General features: G+C 35.5%; 2 protein-coding genes and 1 pseudogene across 2 annotated transcripts; 1 reads left to right on the top strand and 2 right to left on the bottom strand.

Annotated features, from left to right (window-relative positions):
• Positions 1-1,207: 1,207 nt before the first annotated feature.
• On the bottom strand, positions 1,208-3,645 carry LOC110733692 (annotated as a pseudogene).
• Positions 3,646-18,454: 14,809 nt separating this feature from the next.
• LOC110733259 (WUSCHEL-related homeobox 5-like) lies at positions 18,455-19,701 on the top strand. Its single transcript, XM_021913274.1, has 2 exons — positions 18,455-18,938; positions 19,412-19,701. The coding sequence occupies exons 1-2, from the start codon at positions 18,572-18,574 to the stop codon at positions 19,627-19,629; spliced, it is 585 nt and encodes a 194-aa protein (XP_021768966.1). The 5' UTR covers positions 18,455-18,571; the 3' UTR covers positions 19,630-19,701.
• A 2,469-nt stretch (positions 19,702-22,170) lies between these two features.
• Positions 22,171-23,644, bottom strand: LOC110733691. Its single transcript, XM_021913778.1, has 3 exons — positions 22,945-23,644; positions 22,727-22,818; positions 22,171-22,590 (listed from the first exon to the last, which is right to left on the bottom strand). Exons 1-3 carry the CDS (start codon positions 23,642-23,644, stop codon positions 22,171-22,173), a joined length of 1,212 nt encoding a protein of 403 aa, XP_021769470.1.
• Positions 23,645-24,816: the final 1,172 nt, after the last annotated feature.

The raw sequence follows: 24,816 nt of genomic DNA, 5'->3' as shown, positions 1-24,816 counted from the left end.
GACTCAAAATTAACACGACTTGTTATTGACCCGACCTAAATTCAACCTAAATTGTTCATGACCCGATTTCAATCACCTTAATTGCAATTTAGACCACCTTATTATTGTTGTTCAAAACATTTGTCTAGGGAGACCAAGTCGATCCAGGCCAGCAAAAGAAAGGAGCACCATCCTCAAATTTAAGAGTTAAATATAGTATATATTTGTTGTATGGTCAAATGAGATAATTATCTTCCTAAATTATAGAATATAGTTCCCTAATATATTGTCATATATATTATAGTCAAAGAAAATAATTAGCTTGATAAAAATGATAATTATCTATTTATGGTTAGTTGAACCCGAATATGAACTGAATTGGAAATGACCCGACCTGATTGTAACTTGCAAATTATTGACTTGAACATAATCCGACTTGAATCGGAGAATGACCCGACTTGAAAATGACCCAACCTGATTATAACCCGCAAATTATTGACTTGAACCGAACCCGACTTGAACCCGAGAATAAGCCGACTTGAAAAATGACCCAATTTTATTATAATCCACAAATTATTGACTTGAACCGAACCCGACTCAAACCCGAGAATGACCCGACCTGATTCTAACCCGCAAATTATTGACTTGAATCGAACCCGAGAATGACCCGACCTGATTCTAACCCGCAAATTATTGACTTGAACCGAACCCGACTCGAACCCGAGAATTACCCTAACCCGTTTTAAACCGTGAAAACCTGAATTAAACCCGACCTATTGTTCATCCGACCCGAATGTAACCCGACCTGTTATTAACCCGTCCTAAACCCGACCAAAACCCGATAAGAAGTATGACCCGACGTGACCCGACTCAAGCATGACCCAACCCAAACCCGACCCTCATAGGTTATGGAATTAATCCGAATTGACCCGACCCACATAGGTTATGGAATTAATCCGAATTGACCCGACCCGAGTTTCCCAACCCACTCTTACCCGACCCAAACCCGAATTGACAGCTCTAGTAGAGATACTTTGTATTTGATATGATAGCTCAATTTCTATATGTTGTGTTTTTACTCTGTAAAATTTACATTAATTTGTTGTAGGAATTTATGAATGTAATTGAAATTGTAAAATATACTTAGCTCTTCATTTATGCAGAGTATGATACTTTGTATTTAATATGATAGCTCAATTTAGTGTATGTAAGTTGATTTTCTCTTCCTTACACTTTTTTTTTGAGTGATTTTCTTACATTCTTGTATCTATTACAGTACCTACAATTCTCTTTAGACACTAGCCAACTCCACTTTCTTCTCTGTGCTCACACCATCACAAGAATCACTTACAGCCACAATATTGTGAACATTTTTGTACCTATAATTCTTAGCCAGTAGCACAAAAACACACATGTTCAACACAATTATGGTCATCAAGAGCCAGTAAAAATAATCAACACGACTATGGTTCAAATCCTTGCCTATCCACTTCTTCCCACCTTTCATCCCTGTCACATAATCCACAATAGTCACTAAAAAGCTACTAAGGAAGCTTCCAACACCGAGTATACTGAGGTAAAACGCCATCCCTAAACTCCTCATCGAATCAGGAACTTGGTCATAGAAGAACTCTTGCATTCCTACTAGGGAAAAATCCGCCCCCTATACCAGCAACTAAGAATTGAGGCGCTAGCCAAACTACACTCATTGTTTTCCCTTGCAATAACATCTTTAACCGTTTCCTCTCAACCAAGGCTGAGATCATCATTGCTATGCTTAAAAAGACCATGCCAACACCTATTCTTGTAAGGATGTCGACGCCTCTCTCATTGCCTGTGGTTCGCCTCAAGTATGGGAGGAGGACCTTGTCATAGAAGGCTACTGAGGCGAACATCCCTACGGCTGTTAGAGCATACACAGAAGCCGCTGGAATCTCAAAGTGTTTGAAAACTCTCCTATTCATTTCGCCCCCTTGCTTGATGAAGAAAGTTGAGAGTTGCGCAATACCTATGCCAAACACCAAAGAAGTTAGCCATATAGGAACCATAGTTATTATAAGTTTCAGTTCCTCTACTTGTGTTACGGTTGCTAGCCTCCATGGACTTTGTTTTTCCCTTGTTGACGCTCCATTGTGTTCATTTTCCTCGATTATAGCAGCCTTGTCAAGAAATCTACATACATACATTTAACCACACTTTGATTAATCTTTTCAATATAAGTACTAGTACTACCTCCATTACATATTACTTGTAACGATTAGACATTTTTCCTCTCTACTTTAAGTCAAATTGTTGCATATAATATGTAACAGAGATAGTATATTTGTATTGAAAATTTACACAAATGAGTTTTAAGTAGAGAACACAATGCAAATTCCCGGAACTTTGCATTGTTTTTAAAGATACAAAGGTTAGTATAGTGTTCTCTCAAGGCTGTAACCCGACATATTGAATTATGCATTTACCTGAGCCTATTTGTGTGACCTAAAACCCGTCCTTGTTGAGGCTTCTCTGAATTGTAAACCTCATACAACAATGAAGAATCCGAAGGACAGTTCAAATTTCTCTTTGTATTAGCAGCAACTAAGACGTGCAACAATGGGGTAAAGGGGCTTCCATGGGCGATTTTGTAACGATAATATGGCCTACCGAGAACAAACACCAAGACAGTGACTCCCATAGTTATGGTTAGTGTGAGATATCCAATGACATCTTTTGCTTCCTTTCTTTCGAATGATTGTCATCGAATTGGTCTGCCCCAAAGCTCTCCAGGCACGGTTTATAACCACCCGTTGCTAGAGCCACGAGGTAGGCCGCTACGAAGAAGACCACCTTATGAACCTTGCTAGCATGATCACATGAATTTGAGGTTGTGCTTGTGCTGCAGGGTTTAAGGCTTGGAATATATTGAGTCATTGTACAAAGTCCTAAACCCTGAACATGAGGAAAGAAATAGAGGATTAAATAGTGAAATTCTATTAAGACAACTTATTAAATCATTACAATTTATCCCTTCTAAAACTAGATCATTAGAGAAGAGAAATATAACCTAGATGTTAAGCCGCCGAACCATGCTAATGCACACACTAGTACAATATTGTCCGCTTTGGGCCAAGCCCGCACGGTTTTGTTTTTGGGCTCCTTCCCAAAAAGCCTTATACTAGTGTATTGAGCACCACTTTATAAATAGCTCATTCCCTTGCTATTTTTTCCATGTGGGACTTGGGATGAAATTCCCAACAATAGAATAAATGGTAAAAATCTAAGATTGCCACAACCCCTCGAGAATCAATAACCTTTGTAGGAATCGAACCCCTATCATGGGTTACGCTGAAAGTTTAATTTAAAGGTGTTACTGCCACAATCATCACTCAATTTTTACATGCATGCAAATTAAAATTCATTAATAAAAATGAGAGAATTGAATTGATGACTTGCCAGGACATAGAGGATAGCAGAGAAGAGGATCATGGAATAGGGGCCGGTGTAAGCATCCGCAAGAAAAGCACCAAACAAAGGCATGACTGTTGTAACTCCATTCCATGTATACACACTGTTGGCTGCTGTTTTCAGGTCTTTGTGCATCACTTTAGTCATGTATGTTATCAAACTTGTTGATATCCCAAAGTTACTCACCCTCTCACTAAACTCAAGTGCTGCATCCATTTTATTTGCATGTTGTAATCAGTGCGTAGCATAGTTATTAAACTTGAAAGGCATACATCGTAGCATGTGAGATTTCATTAGATTTGTCTCAATATATGTTTAGAAAAAATACGACTTTTTGTGTTACATTACTTATTATGGTATACTGAAAATGTTAATAGTCAAATTTGTGCGATTGTAATCAAGGTTTCGTGTTAATTACCTATGATGAAGAGAGAGGCTTTCCATGAGCCAGTGGAAGCTCGAAGAGGAATCCTTCCTTTGTAATCGATTGAAGAATCAAGTACTAGTGATTTCATGACATCTTCTACTTCATTATTTATTGATTTTTCATGAGTGAAAACACCTCCTTCTCCATGTGTATTGTGCATGCTTTCACTCAAGTTTTTTTGATAGGGATATTAGTAAAGCCGTTATAACCAAAGTACTAGTATGACTTTTGGCAAGAATTTATTGTATAGAGTTAATAAATTGTATTCTCAAAGTCTATACTCGCCATTTGTAGACTTGGAGTGGAAATTAATCTTTGACTGATGCAACATTAATGTGGTGCAATCAATAGGGAAGAGGAAATTAAATTACATCTGTAATTTTCTTAAGCTGAATACATATATATTGAAGGTGTGTGTTTGTGTATTTCTTTTTGAATTGAAAGTACTTACTTCGAAATTAATACGATAAAAGAACTGAACCATATACTTTGTATTATATATATTATTGAATTGTATTCAAATTAGAAGAAATGTACATCATATAATTTTAAAACATGAAAAAAAATTCACATTCTTTTTATTTTAGGCACTCTTTATATTTCAAAGAAACTTTATGCCCACATCTTTGTACAAATTGGTTAGGTGGGGGATTAAGATGCATATTGTCAAAATAGATTATGCTACTCTTATTTAATCTAGATTTTTTGTAAGAAAATGGTATTATGAAAAAAAAAAATCTATTATATTTGATGTACTTCTACTATTTAATTTGGATTTTTGGTATGGAGTATACCTTTATTTCATATGCATGATAAAAGCATCAAGGTGCCTAGAGATGATAATCAAATTAAGGAAGAGTTTCATTTTTTGATGTCTAGATACAATTAATAATTATAGGTACTACGGGTCTATTCTCATACGTTGAAATTCAGTTCAGTTCAGTTCAGCTCAGTTCAGTTCACTTCAGTTCAGATCCTAATTTCCTTCTCTTATAAAATATTCAGTTCAGTTCAGCTCAATTCAGTTCAGTTCAGCTCAGTTCAGCTCAATTCAGTTCAGTTCAGCTCAGTTCAGTCAATGAGAACATACCCGTAATCATATTATGATATTTATGCTTTAAGCACTAAATATTCTAGTTCAAACTTATTTCAATTTGTATATTCTCCTTAAAACTTACAAGTATAAAATTTTTTGAATAGCACTTACAAGTATAAACTTCTTCCATTAATCTAGAAAATTTTTAAAAATTCCTTTGTCATTTTTTTTTTAATCTTTATGATGATGATGTGAGTCATGAGAGTATGAGACTATATCATCTTTATGACTGATCATTTTGGAATAAAAACTAATAATGAAACAACCAAGTACAAAAGACTTTATCTGTTTCTAGAAAAACACTTTTTTTTTTTGAAAGTTTCTAGAAAAATACTTTATTGTACTCCAACTTAAAAAAAAAAAAAAAAAAAAAAAAAAAAAAAAAAAAGAAGCTCTATTTAGTACTTACCAATTATAAAATGCTTAATGGTTTTCTTTAAAAAAAATCACTTTAGAAATACAAAACTATAACAACGATTAAATATTAATTTATAACTCAAAAGGCCATACAAATGACAAGAAATCAATAATTAGGCACCAATTAACCAACTAAACATGCCATTAAGGTGGTATTGCCTCCCAAATTAAGGGTACATGCATACATAAAAATCCTTTTAGTTTTAAAGGGTCCCCCAAAAACTTCAGAAACCCACTAAATAACGTTATTATTTCCCACTTAATTAAAATACTAATATAAGTTGCATTGCTGGATTTCCTTAATTGGACTTGGACCCATAATAATTTCCCATCAATTGCGGTTCTTCCATTCCACTTGAAAGTTCCACAAATCTTATAATTTTACTTTTAGAAACTCTTCTTTTCGGCTTTTTAGCCCTTCTATTCCTCCTATATTATTAACAGTTTTTGTGTACAACTTTTTAAGCTTAGCTAATCTTAATTAGTTCCCATTAATTATCCGACAATCTTAGTGGCGACAACTTATAAGCCGACGGAATTTTAGGGCCGGCCTTGATTTCACGCATGCCCCTAACTAAGTAACTATTGCTTAACTTAATAGACTCTCTACCAATACATGGAGTGCTTTGTAGAAGCATACCCAGTAAATTTTAACATATATATATATATATATATATATATATATATATATATATATATATATATATATATATATATATATATATATATATATATATATTGTGTCAATTTCTTAGAATTCTGAGATAGACATAAACCGGCTGTTTTAAATATAAAGGTGTGGTACTGATAAAACTAGATCTCAAAATATTAAAGCGTTCATGATTAAAAATAAATAAATTGAAACAGAGGTAATAGGTAGATTAACTTTAAAAAATACACTTGTATATATTGTTTGTGATTTTTAGGGGCTCTTTAAGATAATAAAAAATGTCTGGATTATTTTACCTACTATTTAGTAGTTTAGTACACTATTAGTTGTTTGACTTAGCTACCTTGTAATTTTGTATTTCCATTTGTTTTGGATTGTTTTCCTTACTGCTGTCAAATTTCAAACCGAAACCGTTTAACTGTCCGAATTCAACCGACCCAAATGAAAATCGAACCGATTAAAAACCGTTTTTTTTTAAACCGAAAACCGACCCGAACTGCATTTTAGTAAACCCGAAATCGAACCAATCTGAGTAATGTTAAACCATTTAAGAACCGAACCAAATATAAACCGAACTGAAAGAAAACCGAACCGAAAAAGAACCGAACCGTATCTAACCTGAAACCGGTTCCAACCCGAAACCGTTTAAACTGGCATAAAAACCGCTTACACCGAACCGTTAGCAAACTGCTACCCGTTTGCACCGAACTATTTAAAAACCGAACTGATTAAAACGAACTGGTTATAAACTGAACCGTTTATGAACCAAACTGCTTATAAATCGAACCGTTTACAAAAAATTTTATATAATTAAATGGATTAAATATTAGAAATCTTAGAATATATTTAGCATATATTCCAAACTTATCAATTTTTCTTGAGAGCCACATTATCAAGAACTACGAGCAAAAGAAACTGGAAATTGAATAGCCAATGACATATATGATGGCTAGATTTTGTATATGGCACATGTTATGCTCATATGTTTTACTAGCAGGCCAAATTTCAATATTTCAAGAGGGAATGGGGAGGGATCATTGCAATTGCCCATTGCCATCAATCATTGCCATTGCCCATTGCCCACTGTGATGGATTAAAGATGTTGTTTTCTGTTCATCATTGGTCACACTCTATTGGAATGTCAATTGTCAAAACCCTTAGTTTGCTCTGTTATCCTAGATGGGAAACTCCATAATCATCATGCCAGGCCTTCCATGCTTAAACCAAAAATAAACTAAAATTATATTCAGCCTTGAATATAAAATGAAATAATTTTCTACCCACCTACCCCAAGTCCATACCTGAATTTGGAGATTTAGGGCAGCAACAACATCGATGAGAGAGAGGGAGATCAGGACAACTTCAAGGTTTGGTATTCTGGCAGCTTCAAAGTCCGCCGTGAATGAATGTATGAGGGAGATCTGAGAGGCACCGTGAGCCCGTGAGAATAGAGTGAGAGTGGTAAAGTGAGAGTGAGAGTGAAAGGGTTTCAAAAAGGTTTCATGTAAATCTAACCATTGATTTTTTAATCTATGGTTCAGAATGGTGATCTGTTTGTGTTGTGGGAGAAAGAATCTAATCATTGATTTTTTAATCTATGGTTGAGAGTGGTGATCCGTGTATGTTGTGGGAGAAAGAATCTAACCATTGATTTTTTAATCTATGGTTGAGAGTGGTGATCCGTGTGTGTTTGTGTGTTGAATTTTCATCTACAAAAATATTATTCCCTCAATTCTTAAGTATTTTTTTGCCCCATTTGATCGAGATCAGTGCACAAGACACGTATTAAAACATCTACTAGTATATCTTTATTTTCATACACGTAAAAATTATAAAAACGTTATATTAATAAAATGTATAAATAGATAAATTTAAAAAGATCACTCATGAGTCTATAACTTTGTACTAATACATACGAATAACGATGATACAAATATTTAACTATGAGATGGTTAGATGCCATGTGTTAATAAATGTGTACATATGATCGATTGAACTAATCAATATTACCTTGTTAATTAGTCATTACTGTTTTCTTTCATTATACAAATCAAAGTACTTTGTAATATCTTCATAATAATTTCATGAAAATATTTAATGATAAACGAGTCATAATTATCAGTCTTGTTGACTAATCAAGTATCGAATTACCAAATTGCAAATTTCCATTTCACAAGAACTCATCAAATCATGACTATGATACTACGCGTAGTATATAAATGATTAAATGAGAAGCATATAATAACGTAATTGTAAAACAATAATACATTAATACACTAACTCTTATAATCTACTTCGTAATAAACTAATAAGATTAGTATGACTAAACTTGAAACATAACATAATATGTATTTATAAAATCAATGAGAATTTGTTTATAATATGATGCCTAAATATGAAATGATTCACGACTTTATATAAAACTTGTGAACGCAAAAGGTTAGTAAGTACTATCAAATTTCAAACCAAAACCATTTAACAGCCCGAATCCAAACAACTCGATAAACAATTTATTTTTTGAAACCGAAAACTGACTCGAACCGTAATTTAGTAAACTTGAAATGGAACCGATCTGAATAACGTTAAACCATAGAAGAACCGAACCAGTTATAAACTGAATCGAAAATAAACCGAACCGGTTATAAACTGAATCGAAAAAGAACCGAACCAGTTAAAAACTGAACCGAAAAAGAACCGAACCAGTTATAAATTGAACCAAAAAAAAAACCGAACTGTTTCTAACTCGAAACCGTTTCCAACCTTAAACTGTTTAAACCGGGATAAAAAACCGTTTACACCACACCGTTAACAAACCGTAACCCGTCTGCACCGAACCGTTTACTACCCGGATTGTTTACAACCCGAAACCGAATTAAAACCGCTCAAGAATAAACCGAAACCGAATCGAACCGATAACTATTTAAACCGAACCAAAACCGACCCGTGAGACAATTAAGCCGATTTCAAACCGACCCGATTTAATTCCGAACCGATTTCAAATCGAACCGAAACCGAATTGTGAAACCGTGCTAGTTTTCCTTGTTATGTTTTGCAGGTTCTATTCTACACATTACAAATGGTCAAGGACAATAGAATCCGACACATTGGCACTTTTACCAACTTCGTCATTTATGTACGTAGGAGCAACCGTTCAAGCACTCTGATGGTATAAATTCAAATGGTATAAAAAAAAAATTACTAATTTTGTGAAGGTTTAATTTCCCTAAAAAAAAAAAGAATTGTGAAGGTTGTTACTTATATGTATATCTATGTGTAATTCTTTAATTTCTTATTTATTTGATTGTAAGATTTTAAATTACGATTGTTGATTGCGAGGAATATTATTAAAAAAAAAGGGTATGTCAAGAAATAATCATCTACAAATAAGAAGAGAGTAAGGGCCTATTCTCATTGACTGAACTGAGCTGAACTGAACTGAATATTTTATAAGAGAAAGAAATTAGGAGTTGAACTGAACTTAACTGAATTTCAACGTAAGAGAACAGACCCTAATTCATGTATTTCATAATCCAATCTTTTAGAAGACGAAAAAAAAAAACAAAAAAACATGTACATAAGTATTGTTAGATAAGAATAAATATCGTGTTATTATACAAAATTGAATTTTTTTTTTTCATTCACATAAGGAAAAAAAAAACTTCATCTAATTCCGCTTATAATTTAGGAATGGTTTAATTAATAAAGTATGGTAAAAGAGTTAATAAGGAGTTGTGTTTGAAAATGAGATGAACGCTAAAAGATGAATAACATAGTATGACTCTAAACAAATTAAGTACTTGATAGATATTAGCATAGAAAAAAGGAAAATGTTGGTAGCCGCCGAGGGTATAAAGACAGCAAAACGCCTAGGAGTTGGAAGAGAGGGGGGGGGGGGGGGATATTGGTGAAGCCGAGTGAGAAGAGACAAAATGATTTTGGTATCTACTTATTGTGTTGCAAACATTGCAAAAAACACGATTGTGGGAATTGTGTTGTTTTGCACGGCCTACTAATTGACCGTGCTCTGGAGTTAGTAATCATCTTGAACCTTTCATTTTACTCGATCCAATGCTTTCCCCACGACATTAATCCCTCTATCAGTCCTCACATACTACGTAAGTATTTTTTTTTTAATAAAACCCATTACCTTATAAGATTAAATGTATATTAGTGAAACTATCTTCTCATTATTTATGATTGTTCAAATTGCTAAGTTATTACTCGTATTTTCTACTACTAGGATGGTATTTTCATATTGATATTTCAGTTTTGATACTTAATTTAAGAGATAGAGTTTTTTCTATTAAAAAAAATTAAAACCAATCATTTTATCGTTAAAAAAATAAAAATAAAATATGCAACATATTTAGTCAAAAGGAAGAGATTTTAATAGAATAATATGTTTTCAATTAGAAATGTTGCTTATAGGTAATACTCCATAAAAGTTGACCCGATACGATAACACGACATGAAACCCCTTCTTATTACAGCATCAAGATGTCACGTTCACCACCCTTTGACCCTCTTCCCTTCTACAAGTGGCCACAAGCTAAGTTTAAGAGCTACCTCCTTTCTCCAACTCCACTCCAACCACCACCACCTCATCCCTTGCCGTTTTAAAATTTATAAGCAATAGAGATTCATTGATTTGCCCTCTTCGCTCTAATCATATTGTCATATTAACAGGTTTTATGCTATTATATGACTATTAAATTCAGACAAAAAATGTTAATTTTGTATTGTACGTACTAAAAGCTACTTGCTACAAGTAAATCAAAAGATAACAAAATCTCAAACTTGCACAAATCGAGACAATTTAGTATCATAAACAAACAAGTCCTTAAGTCCAAATCAATTCAACCACAAACATGCTTTTTGTATCATCCCCTAGCTAGTAGCTATGAACTAGTAGTGTGGCCTCCAATTGCAATTGTTTCAAAAAAGTGTTGGCTTTTTATAAACTCCTAAACATTAACAATATAATCCAAAAAGAGATTATGAATTGAAGCATGCAAATATATTATGATCAATATATATTTATTGGGAATATATATGAGATATACTTCAAGACATGAGCCACATGACATAAGAAACTCCAATAACAAGTTTTTAAATTAATTATTTTATTTTCTTAATTCCTTGTTTGGTTGGTCATTAGTACCCCTCAAAATCTTAGTTTGTGTTCCCACACTCTTAAAAGAAGATATGATCCCCACAATTTTTGACTAAGAAACACCAAACAACCCTTTATATTTACTATACTCCTAATTTTCTTTGTTTCACTGACAGTCAACCCGATCCATGTCAGTAATCGGATCGTGAGATCACAACCGTCCAATTCAGATCAGACACTGAAATTTTTTGACTTTCACGTAATTTAGTTTTACATTAAAACATCTAATAAATTACCATTTTTCTTTAATTATTTTGATTAAGCCAATAATCTTCTTAGGTATACTCACGAGTCATCGTTTTGGCAGACATACTCGTACTAATTTATCAACTAACCTTGGATTACATGCATGTCCACACAAGCTTATTATTCCTTTATTAAAATTAATATAATACGTTTAATTTGCTTGTAACTAAAAAAAGGTTTGGATTATTGAAGTAACTTTCTTAAAAGTTTAAATTTTTCAGCTAAATAACTTATATTTAGAATGATGTTTATTGACTATGGAGACTTGGTGAATATGATGGTACGTAATGTAATTCTAATTTAAAGGACCTTTTTAAAGTGATTCTAGTGTAAGAAACAGATTTACTACGAAGTACTACGTATAATTTTTCGCATTTAGGGCCTGTTCTCTTACGTTGAAATTCAGTTCAGTTCAGTTCAGTTCAGCCGAGTTCAGTTCAGTTCAGTTCAGTTCAGCTCCTAATTTCCTTCTCTTATAAAATATTCATTTTATTTCATTTCAGTTCAGTTCAGTTCAGTTCAGCTGAGTTCAGTTCAGTTCAGTTCAGTTCAGTTCAGTTCAGTTCAGCTGAGTTCAGTCAATGAGAACAGACCCTTAGATTAATAATAGCTTATGTTATGTTATATTTAGCGATAAAGACATTTTATATTCCATTAATTATAAGTTATGACCGAATATATAGTAAAGAGTACTTTAATTTGTAAGTTTGTAATTTACTTAATAATGATTTTCAATAAGCTTAAGAGTCGAGGGTTCGAACACGCAAACCTAATTTATATCATTTTTTTTTTACAATGAGAACAAAGAAACAAAAAACAGACTACTTAAAAAGACCAGAAAAGAAATTCCCGAACACGAGCTTTCCCAGCCAACCAATGCGCCGGCGCAACCCACTGCCTAGGGACCTTTCGAATTCTGCAAACATCAATAGTAGCCAAAAGAGCCCGAATATCCCGAACCAGCCAACACAGAGAAATGTCATCACGTTGTTTCTAGGCCAACATCAAACAAAGATGTTCGGAATAAGACAAAATAAGGATTTTACGAAATCCCCTGGAGAGGACATGTCGCAACCCCCAGTAGCAAGCCTGTAACTCAGAATGGAGCGCTGAGGAGGAGAAAGAAGCACGGGCACCTCCCCCTTGAACTAAAGGCGAATCACAATCTCGAAATATCCAACCCGCACCACCCGAATAATCCAGAGCCGACCAGGCTCCATCACATATGAGACAGATATCAACACCGGAATTAATCCCTCCACAAATAGTGGCCTCAACACCTGAAACATAAGACCTAGGTCGATTATCCTCCAAGAAAGGATGATTGCGGAAATCTTGAGCCTGCTGTCCTCGCCAAAACCACTGAGAAGCAAGAAGCTGAACGTCGTTCGGGGAAACGGCTTGGGACCGAAACCTAACATTATTACGCGGAAGCCAAATAGCCCATAAAAGAGCAAAAAACCTGACCAAATTTTCCCAGTCCTTAGCCACCCTAAACAAAGAAATCATCGAGGAAAACCATTGAAGAAAAGACAGTCGAAGAAGACCCTGACGATTGAACTGAAAGGAACTATTGACCCATAAAGAGACAACAAAGTCGCAATCCCTAAATAAATGGTCCACTGTTTCCAGCTCCTTATGGAAAAAACAACAAATAGGGTCGACAGAAAGACCGCGAGCAGCCAACACTGCCGCCACCGGAAGACCAGACTGATGAATCTTCCAGCCAAAGATTTTCCATTTTGGAAGCAGAGGAAGTCCCCAGAATTTTCCCCACCAGGAAGAGGAAAGAGACCCCCCAGAAAGACGATTGGAAGTCTGTAAAAGCAAAAGTGCATAAGCAGACTTCGTCGAAAAGGAACCATCCTTAGTAAACTTCCAATACACAAAATCGTCCATGAGCACCATTGGACGATCCAGACCTAAAATTCGAACATCTGTCGGGTTGTCGAAATACCTATGGACCTTTGAAGAGTCCCACGCGTTAGAACGCGGATCAATGATATCAGATACATGAGTCGGAAGATCCGACTGGGATAAACTAGGCTTAAACGAAACTGGGCCACCAAGAGCCTAGTCATCAACCGTAATACGAACACTCCTACCATCTCCGACTTTCCACCTAAAACCAGGAGCAACCACTGTCAATGCCTCCTGTAAACCCCGACACCCCCAAGAGGGCCGAGAAACCCGAGCTCCCGTCGCAGTAGCAAGAAATTAAAAGGGATACTTAGAAAACATGAGACGTGAGACCAACAACTGAGGATTACGCATTAATCGCCAACCAATCCCAGCAAGGAGAGCAGAGTTAAAACAAGCAACCTTTCGTAAACCTAGGCCACCCAAGCCTTTTGGCAAATGCAGCAGAGAGGCTGAACGCAAGGCCAGGCCCTTAGTAGATCCAGAAGATCTTCACCAAAAGATGGCTAACATACTGTCGATTTGGGAAGCTACAGAAGACGGAATCTTGAAGACAGACAGAATGTGATTAAAAGACGCCACCAACACTGAATTGATAATAACCAATTTTGCAGCAGCCGACAATCGCAAAGAAGCGAAAGGGGATAGTCGACTAGCAATCTTATCAATCAAGAATTTGAACTCCGAAACCTTACTTCGTCCCATATCCACAGGGAGGCCTAGATATGTCCCAAGTGAATCCTTTGATTGAAGCCGAAGACTACGGGATAGGTAATCTCGATAATCAGGGGGAGTATTCGGACTAAACTTGACAAAGGATTTCTGAAGATTAATCATCTGGCCGGAGGCTGAAAAAAAAATCAGAGAGAATAGCCATTACATTATCACAAGTCTGCGGCGAGACCTGAAAAAACAACAACGAGTCATCATCAAAGAATAGGTGGGAAATCGAGGGGCCACCCCTTGAAACACGGATATCGAAAAACAGATATTGTTGCTCTGCTCGACGAAGAGAAGCTGATAACACTTCCATACACAAAACGAATAGATACGGTGACAGGGGATCTCCTTGGTGAAGACCACACTGCGGATGAAAAGAAGGCGTGAGACTCCCATTAACCAAAATCTGATAAGAGACAGTTGTAACACATTGTTCAATAATATGCACCCAATACGGGGGAAACCCAAAGGCCCGTAAAACCTGACTTAAAAAATCACAGCGCACTCTATCATATGCCTTATTCATGTCTAGTTTCAAAGCCGCATAAAAGCGCTTCCGAGCCTTAAAGTATTCATAAAGGTAAGCAATTCATGAGCTACTAATGCGTTATCAGAAATCAGACGACCAGGCACAAAAGCAGTCTGAAAGCCGGAAATAAGAGAAGGGAGGATCACCCGCATCCGATTTGTGATACATTTGGCAATGCATTTATACAGGACATTGCATAACCCAATCGGTCGAAACTGAGACACAAGCTCCGGCTGAGAAACCTTTGGGAGCAGAACCAAGAAAGTTCTGTTCCAATCCTTCAGCATGTACCCATGGGCAAAAAAGTACTTAACCGCTGAAATCACATACTGTCCTGTATCCCCCCCAGTGAGTCTTGAAAAAAGCCGATGTATAACCATCCGACCCAGGGGACTTGTCATTCGCAATGTGAAACATTGTTGATTTAATTTCCGAAGCCGAAAAAGGAGCCATCAACATATCCTTTTGAGACAATGACAACGTCGGAAGATCTAAATTATCCCACGGTAGAACAGATTCGTTCCCAGCAGGAGACCCAGGAGTGTACAAATCTGCATAAAAAGCCTGAATAAGAGTACGAAGACTATCAGAGTCAGACACCCACTGTCTAGCGTCATCTTTCAAGCTAACAATAAAATTTCGACGACGTCTAGCCTGGACTACCGAGAACAAAAGTCGGGAGTGAGATTCCCCAAGCGCATCCCATTTAACCTTAGCACGTTGTTTCCAGTATTGAAAGGCAGATGTGGCCTCCGCCACCCGTTCTTCCCTTGTATTAAGAAAAAGGACACGCGCCACCGGGGATTGTAACTGAGCAGAACAAGACGATAAGTCAGAACACCAAGCCTTCAAGTTGATGCCCCAAGATTTCCTATGTGCAAGACACCAATCTTTAAGCCGACCGCGGATAACATCAAGCCTACGGGACAAGGTAAACAATGGCGAGCCCGCATACTGCAGAAGACAACCATCCTTAACAATCCCTAAAACTTCCTGAGCAGATAAACACCAATTCTCGATCCTGTAAGGTCTCTGAATTGCACCTCGACATATTGAGTCCGAAAAAAATAATAGAAGCATGGTCGGTGAATTAAATTGGCTGATGTTGCACACATGAATCAGGAAAATCAACGAACCAATCATGAGATGCATATGCCCTGTCCAAACGCTCAAAGGTCGGGTCCACCTCTATTCTATTGTTAGTCCATGTATAAGGTGGACCAGAAAAAGGAATATCTACTAAACCCAAACCCAAGCGCCACTGTATAAAATCCAGTCTACCCGGAATAAACGACGACCCTCCCAGTTTGTATTAAGCGTATTCACCATTCATATATGATTGGCGGAGTACATAATTTGATCCTAGAGAGAATTTAAGAAAAAGTTCTATTTTAATTTGTTCTTGTGGAAAATTTCTTCTCATTATCTTTAGAACTTCGCCAAATGGGAAATTTACCGTGTCTACAAGGACAAAACAATTTGATCAGTAGAATATCGAATAGAACATCTTGTAACAATATGCTACTCTCAGGTCTTAATTGAGAATAATCAAGTGTTTTTATCGAGAGGAAGGTCTTCAAAAATGAATATTTAATTAAATTTATATTAGAAACGCATTATTCGTATATATGTAGACTGTGGCCCTACTCTTTTAAAATTCTGAGCAGAGCATAATAGTTTATTTATATTCAACAGAGCACATCATAGTAGAACAGGGGCTTAGTAGAGCAAAGCACAACAACATACTCAAAAGAATAGGACCTATATATATTATCTTAAGTTTGATAATGTAATATACTACGTATAATCTAAGCACTAAATTAATGGGATTAATAGTATTTTTATCTTATCTTAAGTTTGATTATTACTTTTCTATGACTTTTCTTTACTACAAGGTGAGATGAAGGTATGAACGTTAGGAAAATGCATGAGACATATGGCTTTCCACGTAGAATTTGCAAGTGCTTAGATTATTTACCCATTTATGTGATGATTACTTCTTCGGACTATACTGTCTATACACACCTAAGTTATAAATAATTAAATTAACTAACCAGTTTAAAATTAATAATTAAAATCTTCACAAATCACAAATTACCACGTTAAGCCAGTACAAGATCTTTTAAATTGGGTAGACCCAAGACAATGGGGTGTAGGAAAACAAGATGATATATACTAATATCATTGTATGATGTACCCTAAGATAGCTATAAACTTTATAATATATGATTATATTATATGATTATGTGTATACATTTACAAGTACAAAGTAAAATAAAAAATGCAAGATTAGAGGAAGTTACCTCCTTGTCTGCTCGCAGACCAAAACGTTGAACACCGTCAACTAGCTTTTTTGCATGTCGCCGAACGCACTTGCAACTTTCTCCGTTGTTAAAATAAAATTTTAAGTAAAAGAGACACAAAAAACCAAGATGCTAAAAAATGATTAAACAAGTCAGATTAGATCAAATCCCCAAAGCACTTCCCTAAATTCAAAGCAGACTCTTTAGTCATTATTCTGTCCTACTATATACCTCTCTCTATTAATAATTATCAATTACTATCAACTAAGACCCGTTGTGGACTTGTAGACATACGTTGTCATGTGTACATACTTCGTACAATCTTAGAGCTGATTATAGATCAAATCAAACATGTCAAATCAAGAATTTTATAAAAATTGATTATTTAGAATCAGGTTATTTAGATTGTACGTGTTTTAGTTCTGTAAATCCTATAACATAATTGTACCTATAATTTCATACGAATACTCGCTTATGTGTATATATTGTTCATTCAATTCATAGATGGGGTGTGTCTTTGAAAATACTGATTTACTTCATGTTGGCGAATTAAACAGTAAACAGATATATGTTCACAATCAAATTATTTTATATATGGATAAGAGCTAGACTTGTTTATTTATGTTCATAAAATATTGTTGAATAAATTACTTAAACATGTACATACTACTTACTTAGATAATAGACCATTCAAAGCTCACTTAGGGCATGTATGTTCACTTTAGCTTGATTTCAGTTCAGCTCCTAATTTCGTTCTCTCATAAAATATTTATTTCAGCTTTATCCAGTTCAGTTCAGTTCAGCTTCAATCAATTCATTTCAGCTCAAATCGGTAAATGTGATCTGACCCTTAGTCATTCAATAATATTTGCAAAATTTCAATACTAGCACCAATATAGCTTATGCAACTCATTTCTTTTTGTGTAATTGTGATAATCTATTGGGATTTTAGAAAGGTCTCCTAACCAACAAGGCCGCATCAAAGCTCGAGTGGAGTTTAAAATAAATCAGTCGTGACTTGTCAAATCATAATTATAGAAAATTGACATGTGAGTTATTCTCTGAATTAACATACTAAAACATGGCATGCAACTTATGTCAAACTTATTACCTTCTTCGTTCCAGAAATATTTGTAAGTTTGACTTTATTTTACTTAATATATACTAGGATTGACCAAAGTTTTTTAAAATATGGTATTAAAAACAAAAAAAAAATATTAATATACTTAAGGTCAAATTAGTTTATCGTCAATTATTATAAGACAGAAAGAATATTTGTCATTTTAACCATAAAATGATGTAAGAGTTAATAAACTTAATTTAGATAGACAATAATCTGGTTGCATTTCCGAATCCCTTAATAAATTAATTAATTAATAAATTTTTTTTAAAAAAATAGTTGCATTGACATAAAGGCATCGAGGATTGCACTATAAAAACAACACCCACGCTAAGCCACACTACCTACATACACCTTATTAGTATTCTTAATTACCCCTTTGGAGTTGTGAACTGCCCTAACTTAGCTAAAACCAACAAAAAGAGAAAGAGAGAGAAATCAGCAGAAAGCTGAGAAACAAGATCAGAATTATCTTTCTTCTTCTATTTTTCAGGCCCACAAAACATACAACCTCTTACATCATGGAAGAAGGGATGTCAGGCTTTTGCATCCAAACAACAAAGACTACTAGGGCTGCTTCTTACGGAAGCGGCGGCGGCGGGCCTCCTAGCAGCGGCACCAAGTGCGGGCGCTGGAACCCAACCGCAGAACAGGTTAAGGTTCTTACGGACTTATTCAGGTCAGGGCTTCGAACACCCAGCACTGACCAGATCCAGAAGATATCTACTCAGTTGAGCTTTTATGGTAAGATTGAGAGTAAGAATGTTTTTTATTGGTTCCAAAACCATAAGGCTAGGGAGAGACAAAAACGACGTCGTGTTTCTAAGGATCATGATGCTCCTTGCTTTCAACTTGATGACCATCTTAAACCTATTGCTCCTGCTAAATGTAAGTTTTCTTGCTTGTTACGCAGTATTCATACTCGTATATACGTATTATTGTTTTTTTATAAGGAAACTCACAACTGAAAAATTGGATTGTGTTATTTTTCTAACAAGTTTCAACTTAAATTACTTTTTTTTAAGTTTTAAATTAGAACTCACAATGTTAATGAACAAGCTATTGTAAGTAGTTAATATTTGTTTTTGGTACAATGAGGAAACCAGTTTATAGAATATAAAACCAACTTAGAGTTTCAACCAGTAGCTTAAACTTTTGGTAAACTTGATCTTCTAACACTATATTTTTTCTAACGGGCTCAATAGACTGATGTACAATAAACTTTGAATAATAAACAACTTCCTTAGTTAGCTATGAATGTTAAATCATTGAAACGGTTTTAACTTTTAAGTAATGCATAGTCCAATATGAGTATGATTATTAAGTCTAACGACATAGTTGTTTTTAATTTGGTCTTGCAGATTTTGGTGAGATAAATCAAATTGTATGTGAACCAGAACGAGCAATAGAAACACTTCAACTCTTCCCATTGAACTCATACCATGAACAAGAGTCCGATAAGCTAAGGATGTTCTCAAATGAGTGTTGCAAGGAGAATTACGCAACATTTGCTGCATACACATTTGGAAGAGATCATTTCGACCATCCCCCTTTGGATTTGCGCTTAAGTTTCTTTTAATTAAACCAGTAGTTAATTAATGTTATTACTAGAAGCACACTAATTACTAGCTAGATTAACATAAACTGTAAAAACATTAAGATAGAAACAAATATATTTCCTTTAAAAAAAAAGGTAGAACTATGGTATTATGTTATGCTTTTTCTTTCAAATTTCGTTCAACCTAATTGTTTATTGTAATTTAACGCTTGATATTGTAATTAGTGCATGCATGCATGGCACTGAGATGAAATTAAATGTAGAAAATCGATGAAGTTATGGAAATTAACGAAAAAGCGTAGACATTCTATCCTTTCTTTGATCCTATGACTTGTTTATAAACAAACGGAGTAGTTTTAATTATTAATTTGTTCATTGTGTCAAAAAAAAAAAAAATTATTAATTTGTTCATTATTGTTCTCTGTGTTTACTCTGTTGTTTGGATCATTTTTGTTTTTGATTATATTCAAGAGGTTGGGAATGCAAATTTGTTCCTTCAAGAAGAGATGTTTTTGTTTGAATTGCATTATAATATGTCAATAGGTGCAAATAAGTCATGGACTCATGGACATTCGAGAGTAGGTTTAATAATGCTACTCATTTAACTTGAAAGTATAACTTGTTCGTTTCAGCTATTTTTATACATGACCCATACAAAATTCCCGTATAAATTTCCATCATACATTCACGATGATCCAGATCTAATTCGAGATAAAGTATTTTATAACAACATTGACACAATGTTTATATATGTAGGGAAATTAGACTTCCATTACAACTTGTATAACTTGTCTTAATTTATTTATTTATTGGGTTTTTCTAAGCTATGCCCCCAAGTTCTTCGGTTTCTAAGCTGTACCCATACTTTTTCAAAGTTATAAGCTGTGCCATTTACCTCACGATATTTTATCAACAATATCCTTTGATAGCCATATCCGTTAACGTAAGTTAAGTTATTTTATCAATAATGGTATCGTGGCATTATTAATTTGACACGTGTTCCGTTCTTATTGGTTTAACACTTTAAAAAAATTAAAAAATCAGAAAAAAAATAAAATAAAAAAAAGGTTATTGTTAACGTCAAAGGTTATTATTAATAAAAATTAGTGATGTTGTCCATGTTGAGGGCACAACTTAGACGTTTGATAAAGCATGGGCACAACTTAGAAAGTGAAGAAGTTTGGGGGCATAACTTAGAAAAACCCTTATTTATTTTAATGCATTAAGGCATCGATCAATTTTTATACTCATATGTAGTACCTCCACTTCTTATTATATGCAACTTTGGAATGTTATACGAGCACATAGACAAAATTTGTTTATGACTGTTAAATGGAGATATAAAGATAAAAATGCATGTGATGAAGAGAGAAAGAGAGAAAGAAATGGCAACTTAAAACGAAAACATAAAGCATTTGTTGCAAATAATACAAAACATCTATTTTTAGCAAATATTATGCATAATAAACATAATGTAGTACACACTAGTATGGACTATGGAGTATTGACTATTGAGTATATAAGTTAGGTCATACATTTTGTTAAAAAAAAATAATAAATAAATAAATAAAAACTCTGTAAAAATAAATTAAAAAAACGGAAATTTCACCATATACCACTGAGTTTAAGCATAATTCACCGTATACCACCAAAAACTTTCTAATACACCATATACCACTCAGTTATTGTATATTAACACAAAATGCCCTTTTTGCTAACTGCCGTTAGTCTGCCGTTTGGGGGACTTTACTAATTCACCATATACCATTAATTTATAAGTAATTTCACCATATACCATGTAGTTTAAGGTTAATTCACAGTATACCACTTTTTTTAAAACGGTAACTTTTTTTGAAAAAAAATAGCCGTTGCACATTGATAACGGCTACTTTGTCTATATAAAAGCTGGGCGTGACGGATTCGTGTTTCAGGTCACTCTTCTAAACACATTTGCAAAGATGTCCACACACTCGAAATCATCGTCGTCCGGTTTTGTAAGAGTGCCTAACAAAGCGTGTTCTTGTGGTAGGAAGTTTGCAATACGGAGTTCTGAATCGGCAAAAAATCCGCAACGGTTGTACTATAAGTGTGATGTGTGTGACACATTTAGATGGTGCAAGGGCAATGTCGAGAAAAATGTCCAATCAGGTTATGAAAATCAAAGTAGGGGAGGGATAGACACCCAATACTATGGAGATGAGAGGTTGTTGAAGCAAGAGTTGAAGGACCTCAAGCGAAGAGTAGTAAGGCAGCAAAAGATAGTTGATCTAGCAATAAAAATAGGAGTACTTATGTTTTTGTTAATTGTATTTGTAGCCTTGAAATGATTAATGTAAACAAAGTGCATTAGTTATATGTAGCCTTGAAATGATTATTGTAATCAAAGTGCATTATCATTCCAAAAATTATGGCCACATAATTGTGCATTAACACTTAAGGTCAAATAGTAATCCCTAAAAAACAACCAAGTACTTAACAGTTTGTTGAGCAAAAAACCAGAAACTTAACAAAAAATTTTAAAAATTATCCTCAAACAAAGTTGACACATCATGCATGGCAGCTTCAAGGTTGCTGACTGTCAGCCTTTCTCTTCCTCCCCCTTCCTTTGGCTTGCTGTGAAGAGGTTGCTGCATCTTGTGCCTTTTTTGCTGCTTCCTTCCTTGCCTTACAGGTTAAGGCATTGTGTCCCAATTCCTTGCAAACACTGCATTTGTTGTTCTTGTGCCTCTTTCCTTTCCTTGCTTCATGAGGGGCTCTTCTTCTCTGCTTAGCTGGTCTGCCTGCAGTTCTTTTGACAGTTGGTGGTAAAATTTCAGGTACATCAAATGCAGGCCAATGAGTAGGATCAGCCATAGGGTGGATATGGTCTCCATAAGTCATCTTATACGCAGCCCCCTTGTAGTATGGTGACACAAAATCTGTTGGCTGTAGTCTCTGGCTGTAGATGACCCTAAGACCATGCCTGCATGGTATCCCTGATCCCTGCCATTTCCCACACCCACATGTCATAGTCAAGTGTGACAGGGAACTTGACATGGCCATCCCTGACTTCAAACTCTCTCCCACCAGCTGTTGTTATATGGCACAACCTTGACTCTTCACTTCTTGTCTCCAAAACCTCTTTAGCATGTTCTGTCAGCTCATTAGGGTCCATGTCAATTGCTTTGTCAAACCTGGAACCCATTCTTTTCATGCACCAATTCCTGACAGCTGGTTTAGTTTTTGAAAAAAAAAAACAAAAAAAAAAAAAACAAATACAGCACAAACAAATTCACAGATATCAGAACAAGAAATAAAGTACCAACTGAACTCATGAAATAAAGTGTCAGTTAATACCTTCCAGTAAAGTGAACACATGCATGTCTCTGTTGTCCTTTGTAACTGAGTTGAATGACTCAACAAAGTTTGTTGTGTTATGATCACAACAAACAACTCTGTCAAACTTGTGCCTAGTCCACTGCTCTTCAATATTTGTCAGGTACTCAAATGCTGCTGCATCATACTTCTTTATCTTTGACATTGCTTTGTCATACACATACTCATTATAGGCATTGGCTGCAATCCAAAATAGCTTATGGAACTCTGTCCTACTCCATCCACCAGTCTTGCAATTTGAGTACAGATGCTGACAGCAGACTCTCCTTGTTGCCCTTGGGAACACTTCAAAAAGGGCTGGTTCTTTTTCATTGTCACTTATAAAAGTCCAATCTTCCTTCTGGCAACCATTCTGGGCAAATAAGTGTCTTAGGTTTCTGAAGAAATAAGACCAGTTGTCTATGCTCTCTGTATCCACCAATCCATAAGCTATTACAAAAATTTCATTGTTACCATCAATGCCTACTGCAGTGAGCATAATTCCTTTGTAATACCCACTTAGATGTGAACCATCTATCCCTATAATGGGTCTGCAACCACTCAAGAACCCTTTCACCTGAGCTGCAAAAGAGAAGAAACATGCCTTGAATTTGGTACCATTAACCCCATTGTCAGTCCATGTGATCAGAGCATATGAGCTAGGATTTGTGGCTTTAATCATCTCTGCATATTTTGGTAAAATTGCATAAGACTCTGCAAAACCACCATGAATTTACTCCCTGGCTAAACACTTCACTTTATAAAAAAATCTGAGCTTCACTTGGATCCTAAACCTTTCCAGGCACATTCTTTGTAATGATTCAACTGGAGTCTCTGGATTTGCCTCTAAGTCTTGCCTCAACTGTCTACAGAGCCATGCTGAAGAGACCATGGGGTTCTCTTCCAGCCTCCCACAAGTACTATGTTCACCTTCTAGCTTCTTAATAGCCCAGCTCACCTTATCAACAAGAACTGCTGCATGAATCCTCCAATTGCAGTCACTGATCAGACACCTTGTTGTATATCTGTAATTATCAGCATAGTCAACTGACACTGCAAAGCCTTCTTGTATGCAAAAATCTCTGAATACCTCATGAAATTGTGTTTTGTTTTCAAAGATTAACCAAGGTTCTAGCTGAATTGACCCAAATGGTAAGTTAGCCCAAACCTTGCCATTTCTGTACATCTTGTCCAGAGCATGAGATCCATCTAGGTAATCTTCAAATGTCTTCTCTGGTATGTTATCAGCTAGGTCATCCTCTTCCACAATGTAGTCATCATCAAGGTTCAAGTCCATCTCCATATCACCCTCATCTTCAGAAAATTCATAGTCATCATCATCACTATCATCAAATGGCCATGGATCAGACTCACTGTCAGTTTCTTGAACAGGCATAGGTTTTTTGCTCCTAGTATTGATTTCCCTCCCTCCTCTTTTGTTTTTCCCAACCTCAACACCATACTTCTTTGCTGTGCTTCTAGGCACCCTCCATTCAGCTGGTTTAACCCTTGTTTGTTCTTTAGGCTTTGCTGCAGAACTAGAAGCACCCCTAGTTTAGGTTGGTTGCCTTGATGCAGCTGTATTTAGTTGAGGTGGTGGTGGGGGTGGTGGTGGTAGGGTGGGGGTGGTGTAGGTTGCATGGGTGGGGGTGGTGGTGTAGGTTTCCTGGGTGGGGGTGGGGGTGTAGGTTGCCAGGGTGGGGGGGAAGCATGGTGTGTTGGTGTTGTTGGTGGAGAAGGGTGCTCTTGAGAAACATTTGGTGGAGATGGAGGATGAGTTGGTTAAGTAGATTGTGAAGGTTGGGTTTTTTTCTTCCTTGGAGTTACTTTTTTCCTTCTAGGATTTTTTTGGGT

The sequence above is a fragment of the Chenopodium quinoa genome, unplaced genomic scaffold (genome assembly GCF_001683475.1).
Source record: "Chenopodium quinoa cultivar QQ74 unplaced genomic scaffold, ASM168347v1, whole genome shotgun sequence".
Lineage (NCBI taxonomy): Eukaryota > Viridiplantae > Streptophyta > Magnoliopsida > Caryophyllales > Amaranthaceae > Chenopodium > Chenopodium quinoa.
Note: the sequence above shows the minus strand (reverse complement) of the source record. Positions and strands in the feature narration are given on the sequence as shown.

Excerpts from the sequence above, each read along its gene's own strand:
- LOC110733259 (XM_021913274.1), top strand. The coding sequence starts at position 18,572 with ATGGAAGAAGGGATGTCAGGCTTTTGCATCCAAACAACAAAGACTACT. Across the intron at positions 18,939-19,411 it reads ACCTATTGCTCCTGCTAAAT|ATTTTGGTGAGATAAATCAA; the intron begins GTAAGTTTTCTT and ends TTGGTCTTGCAG.
- LOC110733691 (XM_021913778.1), bottom strand. The coding sequence starts at position 23,644 with ATGATTAAAGCCACAAATCCTAGCTCATATGCTCTGATCACATGGACT. Across the intron at positions 22,819-22,944 it reads TGTGTTCACTTTACTGGAAG|CTGTCAGGAATTGGTGCATG; the intron begins GTATTAACTGAC and ends AAACTAAACCAG. Across the intron at positions 22,591-22,726 it reads TGACAGAACATGCTAAAGAG|GGATCAGGGATACCATGCAG; the intron begins GTTTTGGAGACA and ends GGGAAATGGCAG.